The 19,822-nt window shown below is 36.0% G+C and overlaps 1 protein-coding gene across 4 annotated transcripts in view; it reads right to left on the reverse strand.

Moving 5' to 3' along the window:
• LOC125683151 (CCR4-NOT transcription complex subunit 4-like) overlaps positions 1-19,822 on the reverse strand; it is a 182,787-nt gene that overhangs the window by 143,157 nt on the left and 19,808 nt on the right. For all 4 annotated transcript variants that reach the window (XM_056139605.1, XM_048923989.2, XM_048923990.2 and 1 more), the window contains exon 5: positions 11,568-11,614. In XM_056139605.1, coding sequence (XP_055995580.1) covers positions 11,568-11,614 — 47 coding nt within the window. The remainder of the gene's footprint in view (positions 1-11,567; positions 11,615-19,822) is intronic.

The following is a 19,822-nucleotide window of genomic DNA, read 5'->3' on the forward strand; positions in this document are numbered from 1 at the left end:
AACTTGAATCTGCACTATATCAAAAAAAACAAAAAAACGAAGAAAAAAAACAAAACTTTGACCCCCTATTGTGGCCCCATCCGATCCCCGGGGGTCATGATTTTAACAATTTAGAATCTGTACTTTATCAGGAAGCTTTCATATAAATCTCAGCTTTTCTGGCTTAGTGGTTCTTGGGAAAAGATTTTTAAAGATTTTTCCTATATATTTGTATGTAAAACTTTGATCCCCTATTGTGGCCCCATCCGACCCCCGGGGGCCATGATCTTAACAATTTATAATCTGCACTATATCAGGAAGCTTTCATATAAACCTCAGCTTGTCTGGCTCAGTGGTTCTTGAGAAGAAGATTTTAAAAGATTTTTCCTATAAATTTGTATGTAAAACTTTGATGCCCCCTTTGAGGCCCCATCCAATCCCCAGGGTCCATGATTTTAACAAACTTGAATCTGCACTATATCAAAACAAAAAACAAAAACAAAAAACCAACCAAAAAAAAAACCCCCCCCCCAAAAAAATAAAAAAAAATTTGACCCCTATTGTGGCCCCGGGGGCCATGATTTTAACAATTTAGAATCTGCATTATATAAGGAAGCTTTCATATAAATCTCAGCTTTTCTGGCTCAGTGGTTTTTGAGAAGAAGATTTTTAAAGATTTTTCCTATATATTTGTATGTAAAACTTTGATCCCCTATTGTGGCCCCATCCGACCCCCGGGGGCCATGATTTTAACAATTTAGAATCTGCATTATATAAGGAAGCTTTCATATAAATTTCATCTTTTCTGGCCCAGTGGTTCTTGAGAAGAAGATTTTTTAATGACCCTACCCTATTTTTACCTTTTCTTGATTATCTCCCCTTGGAAGGTGGCCTGGCCCTTTATTTTAACAATTTAGAATTCCCTTTACCTAAGGATGTTTTGTGCCAACTTTGGTTGAAATTGGCCCAGTGGTTGTTGAGAAGAAGTTGAAAATGTGAAAAGTTTACAGACGGACAGACGGACGGACGCTGGAATACGGGTGATCAGAAAAGCTCACTTGAGCTTTCAGCTCAGGTGAGCTAAAAAGTCACAGAAAATAAAGTCACAATCTGGGTAGGAAAAAAAGTCACAGGAAAAATAGTCAGAGGGAAAAAAGTCACAAATGTATAAAGAGTGCCTATGACCACTAACATATTTTTTCCTTCATCCTATGGATGGCTTCAAATATTGTAAATTGATGCCATTTTGTCTACTTATACAGGAAATACACTGTCTAGAAAAGGGGAAAGGTGCCTTGTGATGCCACTAATTAATCACAACAGTCCCTGTCAACACTTGTTGTAAATACTTAAAAGTTAATTACTTTTTATTGGGGTTATTTGTTTGTTTTAACATTAAAATATAAAAACTCTGTTGCAAATGATTAAAAAAAACATAGAATCTTATAACTTTGAATCAAATTTAAGTAAAACTTTTCCCCTTATATAATTGACTTTTTTCTATATATACATGTAGTTTTCTTCCAAAATATATATACTGTGACTTTCTCCCCCTTTGTATATGTGACCCTTTTCTATCAAAATATATACTATGAATTTTTCCCTATACATATAATATAATATATATTGTGACTTTTTTATACAAAATATACATTGTGACTTTTTTTCCTACATCTATTTGATTTTTATACAAAATGTATATTGTGACTTTTTTTCCTGTGACTTATTTTACCTGTGACTTTTTATCCGTGACCTTTTTTCCGTGACTTTTTTTCCTACATTCGTCAGGAAACACCGGGTAATATCATATTTAAGAAATTATTTATATACGATATATAACAGTTTAATTAGAAGTTTTAAAAAGCACAGGTTTAGAAATGGGCTAAACCCGTTAGCTGCTATACATAAATATGGTTTACCATAAATATGACCAAGTTTGAAGGTTTACGGGAAATAGTAATGCGGTATGCATGTAGGTAGAAATTTTAATTTTTTTTTTTTTTTTTTGCACAAGACACTCAGCATAATTTTTGATAATCTGAGAAGTTTCCTGTGTATATCATAAAAATATACACAACAGCCGATCTCTAGGCCAGGTAAATCAATATTACAAACAAAATTACCGTTTTCTGTGTTTTTATTATGTGTGGTATGGTATAGACCATTACAACTATTATTACAGATAAAATTACCGATTCCTGTGTTTTCTCGTCGCTCAGATTACAAACAACATCAGGCATGCATTGAAAGCTGGGCATTTTCACAAAATCGCCTCTTATTTAGAATCATCAACACGCAGTTTGAACTTGACATGAGCGATTTGAAAACAAACATTGTAACATTGAAAAATATTTTTATCTATGACAATAAAAATTCCAGCACATTTAAATAGTATCAATAGAAAACCACAATTATCCTGTAACTCCGGGACTTTGAACAAACAAAGAGGTACATGTACATGTACATCTAGGCCTGGCATGCATCACTTTTAAGTCGAATCTTTGCCCCTGTAAAGCCAGTCGCCTTCTAATTCTCAGGATCTCGGTCTAGCTGAAGTTTTGAAAAGTGTTCTGAACACAACCGTCTAATATCTGTAGCATCAAACTTTTGTATGATCCATGCCATCCTCCGAGCTGCATCCTTTGAGGAACTAAAATGATTAAATCGGCACCCTTTCTTCTGAATATTGGTGCAACCGCATGTCGTACAATACACCATAGTCCATTAATTGATGAGTAAATACACAGATAATGCTGTTAAAGCGGTTTTATAGATAAAATAATAGGATTATCACCTAAATCGCTATCGGCTTACTACGTGCTTTCTCATTCCAATTGTCGCATATGACGTCACAGTAATATGGCACGTAAATCTCCAATCAAAATATGCATATTGCTGTATTTGAATTTCAACTCGCAATATCTCTGTAAATATGCTCACAACAATTTTTATTGTATTTAGTATCCTTTTCAACTATAGTATAAAGAATATTTTTCATAAAATTATGCAAGTTTTAAAATTACGGGACAAGTCCTTTAAGGTATCTAACCCATAATAGAACCAAATTGTGTTTAATCTGTAACTTGGCTACCGAGTGAAGAACTTAGGTTAACAAGAAAATCTTTAAATTGTCCATTGTCAGGAAGATTTCATGTAAATCTAAGCTCTTCTGGCTCAGTGGTTCTTGAGAAGAAGATTTTTATAGATTTTCCTTCATATATATTTCCATGTAAAACTTTGATCCCCTACTGTGGCCCGAAACTACCCCTGGGGCCATGATTTTAACAAACTTGAATCTGCACTAAGTCAGGAAGCTTCATGTAAATCTCACCTCTTCTGGCTCAGAGGTTCTTGAGAAGATTTTTAAAGATTTTCCCTATAGATTTCTATGTAAAACTTTGATCCCCTATTGTGGCCCCATCCTACCCCCGGGGGCCATGAATTGAACATATCTGAATTTGCACTATGACATGAAGTTTTAATGTAAATGTCAGCTCCTCTATCAATAATATTTTACAACTATTAAAACCATACTTGATATTCTTAATAATGAATAATGAATTCCAAATACATGTAGTTATTTTCTCCATTGTACAAACTATTTCTGTATATTATTTGCGAAATGCATTTACAATGGAAAATAAGCAACCTAAATTAAGAGACCACCTGTCATAGGTGACATTTTCTCCATTCTCCGTTAGACGGTCTCTTAAGGTAGCTCATTACATTAAATTTTATCTAACTGCTCGTTAAAACACCTCTTATGAAGTATGATTTCACCATCAAAAGAGTGATACAAGGTCTCAAGTATTTTATAGGAAATTTTTGTGATTTATCCCAGAAAGATAAAAAAAAAAGGTGCTTTGTTTGCAAATAAGACACTCTAGATTCCAAATTTTGCTGTGATTTGATGCATAATATGAATATCTAAGAAAACATGCCTAAACGACTCGGATAGATGGTCTAATTTTCTTAATAAAAAATGTTCATAAATATTTTTTTTCTGAAAAATTTCGAGTCTTTTAGGCATGTTTTATTATATTCATATCATGCACCAAATCACGGAAAAAATTTGCACTCTATTATCTCTTTTTTTGCAAACAAAACACCCTTTTTTATCATTCTGGGAGAAATCACAAAAAAAACCACATAAAATAATTGAGAGCTTGTATCACTCTTTTGATGGTGAATTTCTATTTTATAAGAGGTGTTTTAACGAGCCATAAAATAAAATTTTAGTGTAATGAGTTACATTGTACCTTAATACAGGTTTAACTGCATTTTTCAAAACTGATATTTATTTTTTAATTTCAGGAGGTTGGTGAAGATTGGAAAGTCCCGAAGACCTGATTTTGCAATTAAATTAAAAACAAGAGATGTTTGTATGACACATATGCCCCCCATAGTGCAAAATTGAAAAGGGTTATACACACACATCATTTAATTGATAGTAGTATCATCAATTCAAAATATTGAGCAGACAATATCTTCCTATGTCAAGAGTGAACTAACCATGTGACCGAAAAATCAATAGGGGTCATCTACTCCTGATGCTGTACCAGTGTACCAAGTTTGGTGTCAATCAAGCAAATAATTCTTAAAATATAGGAGACATTATATTACTATGTCCAGTTCAACTATTGACTTTTGACCTCAAAATCAATATGGATCATCTTCTCCTGAAGATGTACCAGTGTACTAAGTTTGATGTTTGTCAAGCAAAAGGTTTATCAAGATATTGAGTGGACAGTATATTATATGTCCAGTTTGACCCTTGACCTTTGACCATGTGACCTCAAAATCAATATGGATAATCTTCTCCTGAGAATGTACCAGTGTACCAAGTTTGATGTCTGTCAAGCAAAGGGTTCTCAAGATATTGAGTGGACAGTATATTCCAATGTCCAGGTTAACCCTTGACCTTTAAACATGTGACCTCAAAATCACTAGGGATCATCTTCTCCTGAGAATGTACCAGTGTACCAAGTTTGAAGTCTGTCAAGCAAAGGGTTCTCAAGATATTGAACAGACAGTATATTCCTATGTCCAGTGTGACCTTTGACCATGTGACCTCAAAATCAATAGGGGTCATCTTCTCCTGAAGATGTACCAGTGTACCAAGTTTGATGTCTGTCAAGCAAAGGGTTCTCAAGATATTGAGCAGACAGTATATTCCTATGTCCAGTTTGACCCTTGATCTTTAAACATGTGACCTCAAAATCAATAGGGCTCATTTTCTCCTGAAGTTGTACCAGTGTACCAAGTTTGAAGTCTGTCAAGCAAAGGGTTCTCAAGATATTGAACAGACAGTATATTCCTATGTCCAGTTTGACCCTTGACCTTTGACCATGGGACCTCAAAATCAATAGGGGTCATCTACTCCTTAGGATGTACCAGTGTGCCAAGGTTGATGTCTTTCAAGCAAAGGGTTCTCAAGATATTGAGCGGACATTATATTCCTATGTATAGAGTAGATTGACCCTTGACCTTTGACATTTTGACCTGAAAAACATTAGGGGTCCTCTTCTACTCATAACCAACCCACATATGAAATATCAATATCATCAAGTGAATGGTTCTCAAGATATTGAGCGGACAACATGTGGTCTACCGACCGACCAACCAACCGACCGACAGTGCAAACCAATATGCCCCTATTCTTTGAAGGGGGGGCCATAAAAATCACTAAAACGCATCAAAGATGCGTATGGCCGAGTTGCAGTTTTGAAAATTATGCACGCTTACATTCACGAAGTAAAAACATGCATGTATTTAATATAGTTTACAAGTATGAAGCTTTGAATGGCCAAAATAGGTATTTCGTGTAATAATGACCTTGACCTTTGGCATTTAGATTTCAAAAGCAACATGAATCTTGAATGTCATCAGGATCTGAAGTCTGATAAACATGCACCAGCAAGTAAATGTAAAAAAGTTAAAGGCAAGATCAAATCTACAGTATATAGTGAAAAAAGAGACCTTGACCTTTTGACCTCAAAATAAATAGGAACCTTCCTCTTTTGGATGTGATCAAAATATGGAAATCTGACAAAGACGCACCAAGTAGCATGAAAGTTAGAGACCAAACAAGCTCAAATCTATGGCATTTAGTGACAAAGTGACATTGATCTTTGACCTTTTGACCTCAAAATAAATAGGAACCTTCCTCTTTTGGATGTGATCATGTTATGTAAGTCTCACAAAGATGCAACAAAAATTATTAAAGTTAGACACCGGACACGCCAATTGTAGATGCCGCCCACCCAGCCTTCGCCAATTTAAAAGCCGAGATTTGCTATGCAACTCGGCTAAAAAGCTGATTTAAAAATTGTCCCTAATAGGCCGGGGGTCTGGGCCCCCAGAAGCCTTGGGGTAAATGGTGCAAAATCCTGCAATTTCTGAGCATTTCCTGGCACATCTTTTTCACTTTCAAATTGTCTCTTTCTTATACAAAACTTTTATTTACAGATACTTTCTTAATTCTTACATATGTTTTCTTTACCCCTAGGTCATTGCAGCAATAATAATTAATATGAATTCATGTATCAATGCAAAAGGGTATTTTATTCAACATACCTTATTACATAGCAGGGCTCAACATTAACTTTTTTTCCTATTTGTCCATTTGGACAAGGGACAAAGATATTTACTTGTCCGAACTTCAACTTCACTTATTCGGAAAAAAAAGTTTAAAAAAGATCTAATTGTCAACTTGAAAACTGTATTTATTTTACTTAAGATATAGTCCATTTCTATACCTACTTGATTAATTTTTGATCTTATTCACTTGACAAAAACAGCAAACACATAAAACAAAATTTTATCTCGACTTCCTGTCTTGAATCAATGACTTCGTAAGATCCATGGATGATTGCAACTGTGACAGTAGTTAGTCTCATGCAACCAGACGCTCTGCTTTCTCCGTAAATATCCGACGAGCAGAGTCTGGTAAAGACACATGATTACGTTTGTATCATCAGAATGAGGCTTACCAAAATATCGGTATTTGTAAAAGGAAAGGATTTATTTGCTGTTCTACCCACGGGAAATGGTATAAACGTTTTTTTCAAAATTACTTTAGGAGGCAAAAATGAAAGTACAATTTCCAGCTGACAAAGACCGTAATTTTTCTTTCTATTGTACATGTAGTAATAATTTTCCAATCAGTATCACTAATGAATGATCAACTAATTAGCATCAAATCTCGGAATGGACTGTTTATGTCACAGAGAATCAAACCCAAACTAAATTAGCGCTCCCTAGCGGTAACAGTTATTATCACGTGTCTTTACCAGACTCTCTGCTTGTCGGAGATTTGCAGAGACAGCCGAGTGTCTGGTTGAACAAGATTATGACAGTAGTACGCAATAAGTGAACACCGATCCCGATTGAGTGTGACTCAGCTAGTTTACATAGCGATTGATATAGGGATCGAAGTTCATTTTTCATGCATTACTTCCGACTCTGAACTACCAATAAACTATCCACCAAATTGTTTGGAGACTTCTTTACATAAAAAAGCACTTGTCCAATTGGACAAGTGCCCGTCAATATTCACTTGTCCGAAAAAAAATTCCACTGGTACCGGACAAGCGTTAATGTTGAGCCCTGCATTTACAAATATACGTGTATTAATTCTTGCAACATTCCAATTCTTAATTCACTTTCTATTTTGTTTCCTAATTTCAGTACACTGATGTGAGTCAGTCTAGCCCTTTTTGCAGCTTTGTCATAGAGTTTCTTAGCCTTCCTCTTCGTTTAGATAACTCATAAGTTAACTGAGAAGGTAAAAAAAATATCATGAGTTATCTTCATAGCAATTATCATAACAGATGAAATTAAGAAAATTCGGGTTATAAAAGTTCGGAGATGTTTACATAGTGCCTTTATAACATATTAATCATGAAGTATTGCTAAATGAGGTGTATAAGGGGGAATTACGGATGATATGATTGTTTTACTTTGTTTTCCCATGAAAGGTACTGTACACTTATCAGAGGTAAAGATAAGACTTTAAAAAAATATCAGAAGGCCAAATTTCGGTTCCCGCGAGAAGGTACTGATAAATCCCTGTTTATTGTTATCATAAATCAATGGAATTATATTATTTTGTAGCTACCAGAAAAGCTTCGATTGGTTCTACTAGATTTCATGCAATTTTGTTGATGTACTGTTCCAGTGCCAACCATCTACGTGACGAGTAATTGATTTCTTCATGGCATAATTGGCAAAAGCTCTTCCCGCTAACATTAATCATCGTTCACCTTTTCTCCAACCACTCCCATCTCCATGGGGTTTTAATACCTTTAACATCTTCTTGAACACTTTTATTCTCCAACCCAGGTCATAGAATTTTGACATCCATTACAGATTTTTTACCACTACCAACGTTCTCAGTTAAACTACCAATGATTGGTTAAACATACACTACTAGCTTCCAAGAACCAATAAAATTGCGTGTTACGTCCAATGATAAAAGTTAATATAAAAGGATCTAAAATAGATTCACCGGACAAAAACGGTCATGTATATCTATTCTTAAAAAGCGGAATACAAATTTATAAACGGATTGCACAAATTCAAAGAGCGGAATTCTGCTAAAAAGAAGAAAATCAAGTCTGCTCCCAGCAGTAAATACAAAAGTCTGCCAACATTTGGCTCTGCATTGTTTACGTCGTTATTTGTTGTCAGTTCTCGATTCGGTGGTTGGTCATTTGCGCTTAGAAATTGATCAAATTTTCTCCATTGTCAGCCTTCTGTCCCCAATTTGTCTGCCAATAAGCATTCAAATCTGCACTTGAAACTATTGGTAAGATCTGTATTGAATAAAGACTCGCAACAACAGATTAAACTGGTTCGCATATTTTACCAGTTTAAAAAACACAACAGAAGATAACTTGTACCATGATTTTCGATTTCAGTCCGATTGTTCTGCAGGTTTTATTCCATTTTTTTTTTTCTGATTTGGAATTTTTAAGTCCCTTGCCCACTGACAAGTGGTTATTAAATATTCACTTGCCAGACCAGAAAATCCACTGGCCCTGGGCGTCAGTCATTGGGATTTGTCAGCCCCTGAAGCACATATCAGGTCTACTAAATGACCTCTCCGGTTACAGTTAAAAGGAATAGCATTTCTGTGTAAGGTCAGATAAATCCGTAAAGGGTCAAAGTTTTTGTAGGCAGGGTCACGTGATCACGTTTCAAGATGTCAATTATGATGGGCTATGAAACTTTTCAATATGTCTACAGGTGTCAAATGCTTTTTTAAGAGGAGAAAACATAGAAGAATATAATAATAACTAGAAACTCATTACCAGTAATGATTAGGTCTTTTGTTAGACAACTTCCAGTACACAGCTTTCTGTGAGAATCATTCAAACATATCAAAGATTGTGCCTTGACAAAAAATGTGAAGCACATGATCGAAATTTTTACTCATTCACGGTAAATTCCGGTGACAACCTGAAGTAATATTTAGATGTGTTTTCCCATAAATTACATCGACTGTCTACTGTTTATATTCCCTAAAAGTTTCATGTCTCTTTCTGGAAGGGTCCTCAACAAAAATAAGTAGACTAAAGAAAGACAAGAGACCCATGGGCCACATCGCTACCCTGAGTCACTTGGCCCAATTCTTTAAAGATTTTTCCTATATATTTGCATGTAAAACTTTGATCTCTATTATGGCCCCAACCTACTTGATGGGGGGGGGGGGGGGGGGGGGGGGCCATAATATTTACAAACTTTAATCTGCACTATGTCAGGAAGCTTTCATGTAAATGTAAACTTTTCTGGCCTAGTGATTCTTCAGAAGAGGATTTTCATTGATTTTTCCCTATATACATGTATTTGTATCTAAAACTTTGATCCCCCATCTTACCCCTGGGGTTCATGATTTTTATAAACTTGAATCTGCACTATGTCAGGAAGCTTTTGTGCAAATGTAAACTTTTTTGGCCCAATGGTTCTTGAGAAGATTTTTAAAGAATTTTTTTTCTATTTATTAGTATGTAAAACTTTGATCCTCTATTATGGCCCCATCCTAGCCCCAGGGGTTATGAGTTTAACAAACTTCTATCTGTCAGGAAGCTTTCATGTAAATCTCAGCTTTTCTGACTCATTGGTTCTTGTGACGATTTTTAAAGATTTTCCCCATGTACTGGTAAGTAAAACTTTGATCCCCTACTGTGGCCCCATCCTACCCCCAGGGGCCATGATTTTAACAAACTTGAATCTGCACTATGTCATGATCCTTTCATGTGAATTTCTCCTTTCCTGGCCCAGTAGTTCTTGAGAAGATCTTTAAAGATTTTCCATATATATTTGTATGTAAAACTTTGATCCCCTATTGTGTCCACATCCTAATGCTGGGGGCCATGATTTTAACAAACTCAAATCTGCACTACGTCAGAAAGCTTTCGTGTAAATATTCTGGCTCAGTGGTTCTTGTTGAGAAGATTTTTATAGATATTTCATATATATTTGTATGCAAAACTTTGATCCCCTATAGGCATCCTACCCCCAGGGGCCTTGATTTCTTTTTTTTTAATTGAATCTGCACTATGTCAGGAAGCTTTTATGTAAATTTCAGCTTTTCTGGTTCAGTGGTTCTTGAGAAGAAGATTTTTAAATGACCCAACTCTATTTTTGTGATTATCTCCCCTTTGAAAGGGACAAGACCTTCATTTGAATAAACTTTAAAGCCCTTCCCCAAGGAAGCTTCTGGCCAAGTTTGGTTGAAATTGGCCCAGTGGTTCTGGAGAAGAAGTCGAAAATGTAAAAAGTTTACAGACGGACAGACGATGGACAACAGGTGATCAAAAAAGCTCACTTAAGCTTTCTGCTCAGGTGAGCTTATAAAAAGAAAAAGTTTGAAATTTTCCATTCTTTTAATCATTTCTGGTGACAACTGGAAGCGACGGCGACAAAAAATATTATGTGCATGCACTATACAAATGAGAGATCTATATCCCTGAAAGTTTCACTTAATCATCTTTAATCGTTTTCAAGATTACCCCCGGACAAATGACTTTTTAAAAAAACAGAAATTGGACTTATCTCAGGACTGTAAGTGAATTTCGAAAAAATGGAAAAACCCCACAAGAGATATGACCATTCTCTATCATACCTGAAAGTTCTAAGAAAATCCATCACACCGTCTCTGAGAAATTGCGTGTCACGAAAAGGGGGGGGGGGATAATAATTAATATTAAACAGTACAATCACTAGAAGGTCTTCTGTTTGGAAATGGAAGACCTTAATAAACAGAACAATATCAATAGGACTTCCCACAGAAAGGTGAAAATCCCTAATAATAAACAGAACAATAGCAATAGGACTTTCCACAGAAAGGTGAAAATCCCTAATAATAAACAGAACAATAGCAATAGGACTTTCCACAGAAAGGTGGAAAGCCCCAATGATAGAGAAGAAACTTAAGAATAAACAGTACAATTACTATAAGGTCTTCCGTTGCAAACAGTTTAAAAAAAGTTTACAGACGGACAGAGAGACCGACAAAATGTGATCAGAAAAGCTAACATAAGTGAGCTAAAAATATAATAAGTGCTGTCACTTTAAATACTTACTCATCCTCTGTCAAGGGTTTAAATTCTGCTGGATCTTCTGGATATTGCTGAAAATAGGGTAAATCCATAAGATAAAATCTCTCAATCTTCTCTCTAATATTTTTTTCTCACAGCTTCAACTAGAACTTTCCTACTATGACTAATACCACTGCAGGCCACATTGGATGGTAGGCAAGGTTCAAAATTAACTTTTTCAAGCACTAGTCCGTACGAACGAGTGACTATTGATGTTCACTAGTCCGCAAAGCATTTCACTAGTCCGTCCAGTATATCATATTAAATGATCTTCATTTTATTCAGCAGTATTTAATCAAACCAAAAACTTCACAGTTGCAAACAATTCAGTTTCAGACACCTACAGAAGAAAAAGACCACCATACTTTATTTTGTATTCAAGATCTTCAGAAGCATACAGTAACCTCGAGTTAATCACGTAACCCCTTTTGTAAACGTCCATAAGTGTGTTTGAGATCGACGTTCCCATTGCTCTCGAGCTTCGTTCTTGGAGTCACAGGAGTTCGAAATTTTACCAATAAAGTCAATAAATTTCACTCGATTGATCAAGCCATGAGCTATAGTGTTACGAATTCCTGAGTTAAAATTGCGAATGACAAGACCATTTGTGCATGAATGTGCATGTTCTTCGACCACATTACTTACATTTCTTGCATCTCGAACCCATTCTAGTGATCCGTACTCTGCGTTCAGAATCGACAGAATTTGTGCTCGTGTGAAGAACGGCGGTCTTGAATGCACTCCATGTGTTTAGAAGATCAGCATGTTATTGTCACGCAAACACTCAACCATGCAGGTAATCGACCATAAGTTCAAACATCTAAAAGACTCAGACAAATCTTGCTAAAATCTCAACCAATTCAAGATCGATTTCTGGATTTTCACTACTCCGTACGGACTAGTGCTGTAGAGAGTTTACTAGTCCAACATGTATTTTAATATAGTCTCGGACTTACGGACATGAGGTAATTTCGAACCCTGGTAGAGCAAAAATAAAAATGTTGTTTGTTTCCCCTCACCTGACCAAGCCTGAGAAAGTCACACTGACCCAAAATCTATTCCTTCATTCTGGCAAAGTTTTTTTATTTCTCAAAAATTTCAGGGTCGTTTCAGGTATAGATCAGTAATTTATAATAACCAGAATTTTCTATATCTTCCTTGGTTTCGATATAAAATTTAAAAATAATATTAAAAATACAAATAGAGGTGGTCTGCTACATTGAGATGGAGAAATGGAGAAAAACACATCTTTTTAGACTTGCATATCATTAGTATTATAAGTGGTTAAATCTCTATGGTTTCATTACCATCAGTTTAAATAAACATGACTTTTTCAAGTGTATAATTATTTCAACTATTGTATTTTATATCATTTGATTGTACGGCGTGGAACTTTCTTAATGCACAGCATGTTTTAAATTTTTAGTAATTTTACTTCACATTACTGATGTTTTGCTAGCATAGTTTTAATATTATCTGTCTTAATGCTATTGTAATTTCCTTTTACTACTTTTATAACATGCTGTATCATTTTTATTGTGTGTAGCACTTTAGAGTGGTTATCTATAGTCAAACAAGGCGCTATATCAGTGCTCCAAGTTGCAAGTAAAACGGCCGCATTTGCGACCAGAAAATCAATTTTGCGACTAGAGATTATAATCAAGTCGCATTTTCGCGAGTGGAGAAAATTTGGAAATCCAGTAAAATTTTACAATCGGGATCGGAAGTCTGAATAAATATTTTTCAGTCTCGGTCTAAGAATCAAGATGGCGGGAAACGAGGATTAGAGCACTTTGGATTTATCAACTGGTAGTAAAAAGTAGAAGCCTCAGCCTAGTACATATAACGAAACAAGATGTACTGTGAGCAATGCTCACTAAGAATACCCCCCGCTTTCCCCAATCTCCCAAAGGGTGTTGTTAATAGGTATAAATTACCTCTTTCCTGAGTGTAAATATATGGTATGCCTTTGTAGAAGAAAATGGAAGATATAGTCCGAACACAAATCCATGGTATAAACCTATAATTTTGACCTCGAGATCAAAGGTCATAGAGAGGTCATGAATGTACATGACACATCATCTTATGGTGATACACTCATGTGTCAAATATGATATGCCGATGTCAAAGAACAAAGAAGTCATGGCCCTGACATGAATCCATTGTAAAAACCTTTTATTTTGACCTTGAGGTCAAGGTCATATGGAGGTCATGAAGGTACATGGCACATCGTCTCATGGTGATACACTCATGTGTCAAATATGATATGCCTATGTCAAAGAACAAAGAAGTTATGGCCCGGACACGAATCCATTGTAAAAAAAAACTTTAATTTTGACCTTGATGTCAAGGGTCAAGGTCATGTAGATGTCATGAAGGTACTCGACACATCGTCTCATGGTGATCTACCTGTGTGCCAAATATGGTATGCCTAAGTCAAAGAACAAGAAGTTATGGCCCGGACACGAATGTGCACAGACAGACGGACAGACAGACAGACAGACAGACAGACAGTGTGATTCTTATATACCCCCTCAGAACTTCGTTCGGGGGGTATAAAAATTCAAGAATCACACGGAGAAGGTTCTGCATCTAAAGACGACATAGTTGTATCTGAAGAAAAAAGCAAAAGTAAAGAACCCCAGTCCTGAAATGGCTGAAGGAATTTTCGTGGTTGATATACAGAGATGGCAAAATGTTTTGCAGAAGTTGTGAGGCCAATTAGCCAGTAACATTCACCATTTCTGGACACCCATTGTCTGATTTCGCCACGACCGGGTGTACATTTTTCAAACGTAGAAGTGTGACTATTCACGGTAACAGTAAGAGCCATGTCTTTGTCTGTGACTGCATTATTAGCAGTAAGTCGAGCGGGGCAATTGTTGCTGCTAATTTTCAAAGACAATTACAAACTCGGGATGTAGTGTTGTTATACATGCTGGTACTGATTGTTCAGCAAAAGATCCAACAAAAGTAGAAGCTCTTAAATCATTCGCATAAGCAGTGAAGACCCACTTATTAAGGACCTTGTGTGGAACGCTGGGTTTTCTTCTCCAGAAGCGTACTGTAAAATATACAGGATGGCCCAATGCAATACAACTTTTGCCAGAGTATATACTTGACTTGTTAGCATCCAGAATGTTTCACAGCACATTTCTATTCAGTTTAAAAATAAAACAAACAAAACGCATGCATGAATGTTGAGTTTTTTCTTGAAAGATATTCAAATTAAAAAAAAAAAATTGTAAGTCTTATTTACAAAATCTTTTACCATGGCGAGTAGAAATTTTGAAAATGGCGACTAGAAATTTGAAAGTGGCGACCAGAAATCTTTCGAGGTAGCCATTTTGCGACCTGATGGCAGATGCGACTTGGAGCACTGTATATAAATAAATATTATAATTAAATATTATTATCAAATGTTGTCTACACGATGAGCGAAGAGACAATAGATTTCGGGGTATCCGGGTGTGTAAGTTGTGTTCTTCAGTAGGGGAAAGTGTTGATATTTTGGACAGGTATGATATTTTCGACAGTCAATAAGTACTATATCCATGTATTCTCAATTTAAACTTATTTCCGAATATATTTACAAACTGGAAAACACCTAATTATAAGCGCATATGTAACTCAGATCTGATTGTTTGATTTAAATACACAACTATGTAAAAGATGTCAGCATCCATTTTGTTTGATCAGCAAAATCAAGTCCTGTTAAAACGTTCTCTGGTAAAAGTTAGATCTACCGATAAGGCTACGATTAAAAGATTATTAACAAAATCGAAATCACTACCACATATCAATTAACATAATGTGCAAAAACAAAAGCATAAAATGCCAGTGAACCACAAAATAAGCAGCATTCAAATTTACTAACTGTCCGAAGTTATAATACCATGTGTCTGAAATAACAATACCATTGTCCGTAGTTACAACTTTCTACCTGACTTTATTAAAGTATTATATGTGGCATAAACAGCAAAATAAATCCGATGAAACCCAAGTGTTTGTAGAATCAACCATTACACATGTACAAAAATGTCTATGTTCAGTGGGTAGATAATGAGCATTTCTGAAATACCTGGAGTACTGTCCAAAGTATCAACACCTTCCCCTAATTGATATATGTGGCAATCAAAGCAGAGCTTTATGCAAGAACTGACTTTACAAGTTTGACGAGGAAATGTGGAATGGTGTGCTTCATGAGGTTTTGGTATCGGGCTTTGTTAATGGTCATGGGGATTTCATACTAAATAAAATTCTGGTGGCTTAATATTTTTTTTTACCTACCTACCTACCGATCCTTCTCTGAAATTTAGGATCGGGAGAGGGGAAACAAACATATTTTTAAACATGACCTAAGAAATAATGAATTTGTGCTCATAAAGACAATATTCTCTGAACAATGACAACATAACAAACTCCCAACACACCCACCCTTCAAACTAGAAAAATATCCATAACTTCCTTGAATGTTCAAAAATCTCAATCAAATAGCAGGTGCACAACTTCATTATTCATATAAGATACAATGCATACATCAAGTTTTATTCAAATCTGTTCATCAGTGCTAAAGATATATGCTGGACGACTTTATGTCTATTGACAGACAAGGTGATTCCAGTATGTCTCCCCAAAAAGTTCGTTTGCAAAGGGGTATAAAAATGCCAAGAGGCCAAATTGCGCACCTGAGCCACCTTGGCCCTGCCGTTGTTCAAGTTTAAACACCAAAGTACAACAAGGTCTTGCCATAAAGAATCTATATACAAAATATGAAAGCCCCACCTTAAATAGTTCAGGAGATATTAAATAGGTCAGGTCTTTTTTAAAAGTAGGTCAAACTCCAATGTCTAAAGATCAAACACCATTGTGTCACAAGGCCTTGCCATAAAGAACATATACACAAAATATAAAAGTCCTACCAAACATACTTAATAGGTTATGTTTTCTTAAAAGTAGGTCAAACTGTGTTGACGGTCAAAAACATGATATGAAATGAAAGGTTTTGCCATAAGAAATGTATGAACATGATATGAAAGATCTCCTTAAATAGTTCAGGACATATTGAATAGGTCAGATTTTAGGTCGAACTTCCAGGTCAAGGTCACAAGATCACACACCATTGGATCAAATGAAATGTTGATTGATTGTATATTGTTTAACATCCCTCTTGAGAATTTTTCACTCATATGGAGACGTCACCATTGCCGGTGAAGGCCTGCAAAATTTTGGCCTATGCTCGGCGCTTACGGCCTTCGAGCAGAGAGGGATCCTTATCATGCCACACCTGCTGTGAAACGGGACCTCGGTTTTTAAGGTCTCACCTGATGGACCACCAATTTAGTCCCCTCTTACAACAAGCAAGAGGTACTGAGGACCTTTTCTAACCCGGATCCCATCAGGATCAAATGAAAAATCTTGCTGTAAAAAAAAATGCATTAATAAGCCCTAGTTTTAAATAGTTCAAGAGACTTTAATAAAGATTTTTCCCATATACATCAGCATATAAAATTTTGATCCCCTTTTGTGGCCCCATGATTTGAAACAGACTTGAATCTACTTTATGTCAAAAAGCTCCCATGTAAATTTCCACTTTTCTGACCCAGTGGTTCTTGAGAAGAAGATCATTGTTAAAAAAATTTCGAAAATATGACTGAATGTAAACTTTGATCCCCTACTGTTGCCCCACCCTATCCTTAGGGACCATGATCTAACAAGCACTATGTCAGGAAGATTTTATGTAAATCTCCACTTTCTTGACCCAGTAATTATTGAGAAGATTTCTAAAGATTATCCTTATATATTTGCATGGTAGACTTTTTAAATGACCCCAACCTATTTTAGCATTTTTGTGATTATCTTCCCTTTGAAGTGGGCATGGACCTTCATTTAAAAAACAAGAGGCCCATGGGCCACATCGCTCACCTGAGTCACCTTGGCCCATATCTGAAGACTTTCCATATATATTTGCATGTAAAACCTTAGTCCCTATTATGGCCCAAACTACCCTTTGCAAACTTGAATCTACACTATGTCAGAAAGCTTTCATGTAAATGTCAACTTCTTAGGCCCAATGGTTCTAGAGAAAAAGATTTTTAAAGCTTTTTCCTATATTTGTATGTAAAACTTTGACCCCCCCCCCCCCCCACTTGTGGCCCCATCCTACCCCCTGGGGGCCATGATTTGAACAAACTTGAATCTGCACTATGTCACAAAGTTTTCTTGTAAATATCAGATTTTCTGACTCAGTAGTAATTGAGAAAAAGATTTTAACTATATATTTGTATGTAAAACCTTGATCCCCCTTGTGACCCCATCCTACCCCCGGGGGCCATGATTTCAACAAACTTGAATCTGCTAAAAACCATGAATACCCAAGTAAGATTTCTACCAAGTTTGAATGAAATTTGCCCAGTGATTCTGAAGAAGATGAAAATATGAAAAGTGTATAGACAGAAAAAATGTGATCAGACAAGCTCACATGAACCAAAGAGCCTTCGGATCCGGTGAGCTAAAAACAAACTTGAATCCATACAATTTGGGAACATTTGCATTTGGATATGATTTAGTATGGCCCTACTAAATTTATTCTTGATAAGAAGTTATTTCAAGCAATTTTCTTTTTATCAATCATAAAAGTTTTCATCGTCGGAAATCCACGGTTGATTACGCTTCGTTCCTCTCTCCATCACCTGTGGGTCCATTCATTCCTACTCGCTCGTTCTCATGAATAAATATTCAAAAATATCGTACAGTCAAAGTAATCGTTATAGTAACAGAACTCTTCTGTTTTTAAAAATAACATTAGCATAAGTTTCCTATCACAAGAATTGTATACCGAAACTGGGCTGAAAGCGTCTTGTTGATTGGACAAATTCGTTTAGGGTATAAGATGAGCACCTAATCAAATTGCCTCATCAATTATTCATGAGAACGAGCGAGTAGGAATGAATGGACCCACGGGTGATGGAGAAAGGAACGAAGCGTAATCAACCGTGGGTTTCCGACAATGAAAATTTTTATCTCCTATTCCAGCTCCACCATACCCCTGGGTCCCTGAAATGAACACACCTGAATATGAACTACCTAAAGATACTTGCATACTACTATGATTAATCATGGCCCTCTTGTTCTTGAGAAGAAGATTTATAAAGATTTTTCCTATTCAATTACAGGTAAAACTTTGATCCCCTATTGTTGCCCCACCCTACCCCTGAGGACCATGATTTCAACAACCTCGAATCTACAATATGTCAGGAAGATTTCATGTAAATTTCAACTTTTCTGGCCCAATGATTCTTGAGGTTTTCAAATTACCCCACCTTACTTTTGTCTGTTCTTGATTATCTTCTCTTTGAAGCGAGCATGGCCCTTCAAGGTATCACACCGGTAATTATTTTCACTATATATTACTACAGAGGAAAAAAATTCATTAAAAATCAGTTTACAGAATTGATGCCGAATAACGCAGTCAGAAACGTTCTATGTTACCTATCTCGTCTGCCGACACCAGAAAAACACCACCCTACGCGGCATTTTCGAAAATAAATTACTCGCAAACAAGACTACCCTTAAATCCACGTGTTTTTCACATGTGTGTAAACAGCCGGAGTACACCTCAGGAAGTAGCCTCAGCTACCAACAGCAAATAGTTCCTTTGTATACACTTGGTTATTTCTACAAATTACACAAAATTTCCCAATCAGGGGTGCAAAAATTAAGAGAAAAGAAGAAGAGGAAATGAGAAAAATCGCGCAAGGAAAAAAATATTTCTTTAAATATATCGAACTACAATTGACTAAGTTCATTTTGATTGGACAATTACCGGTGTGATACCTTGAATTCTGAACATTACCCAAGGATGATTTGTGCCAAGTTTGATTGAAATTGGCCCATTGGTTCTTGAGAAGAGTTTTAAAAGATGCCACAACATTTTTGATAATTCTTAGATATCACCACTTCAAAAGGGGTTTGGCACTTCATTTGAACAAACTTGAAACCTCTTTGCCCAAGCATGTTTTGTGGCAAGTTTTGCTGAAATTAGCCCTGTGGTTTGAGGGGGGAGGGGAGCCGACAATGTTATAGTTTTTGGACCGACAAACCGTCGCCTGACAAAAAGTGATCAGAAAAGCTCACTGGAGGTTTCAGCTCAGGTGAACTAAAACTGTTCAATTGTTGACACATTATGATGGACACAGACCAATTGCAATTGTCCTAACTAACCAATCTGCAAACATTTG

This window comes from Ostrea edulis, chromosome 6 (genome assembly GCF_947568905.1).
Source record: "Ostrea edulis chromosome 6, xbOstEdul1.1, whole genome shotgun sequence".
NCBI lineage: Eukaryota > Metazoa > Mollusca > Bivalvia > Ostreida > Ostreidae > Ostrea > Ostrea edulis.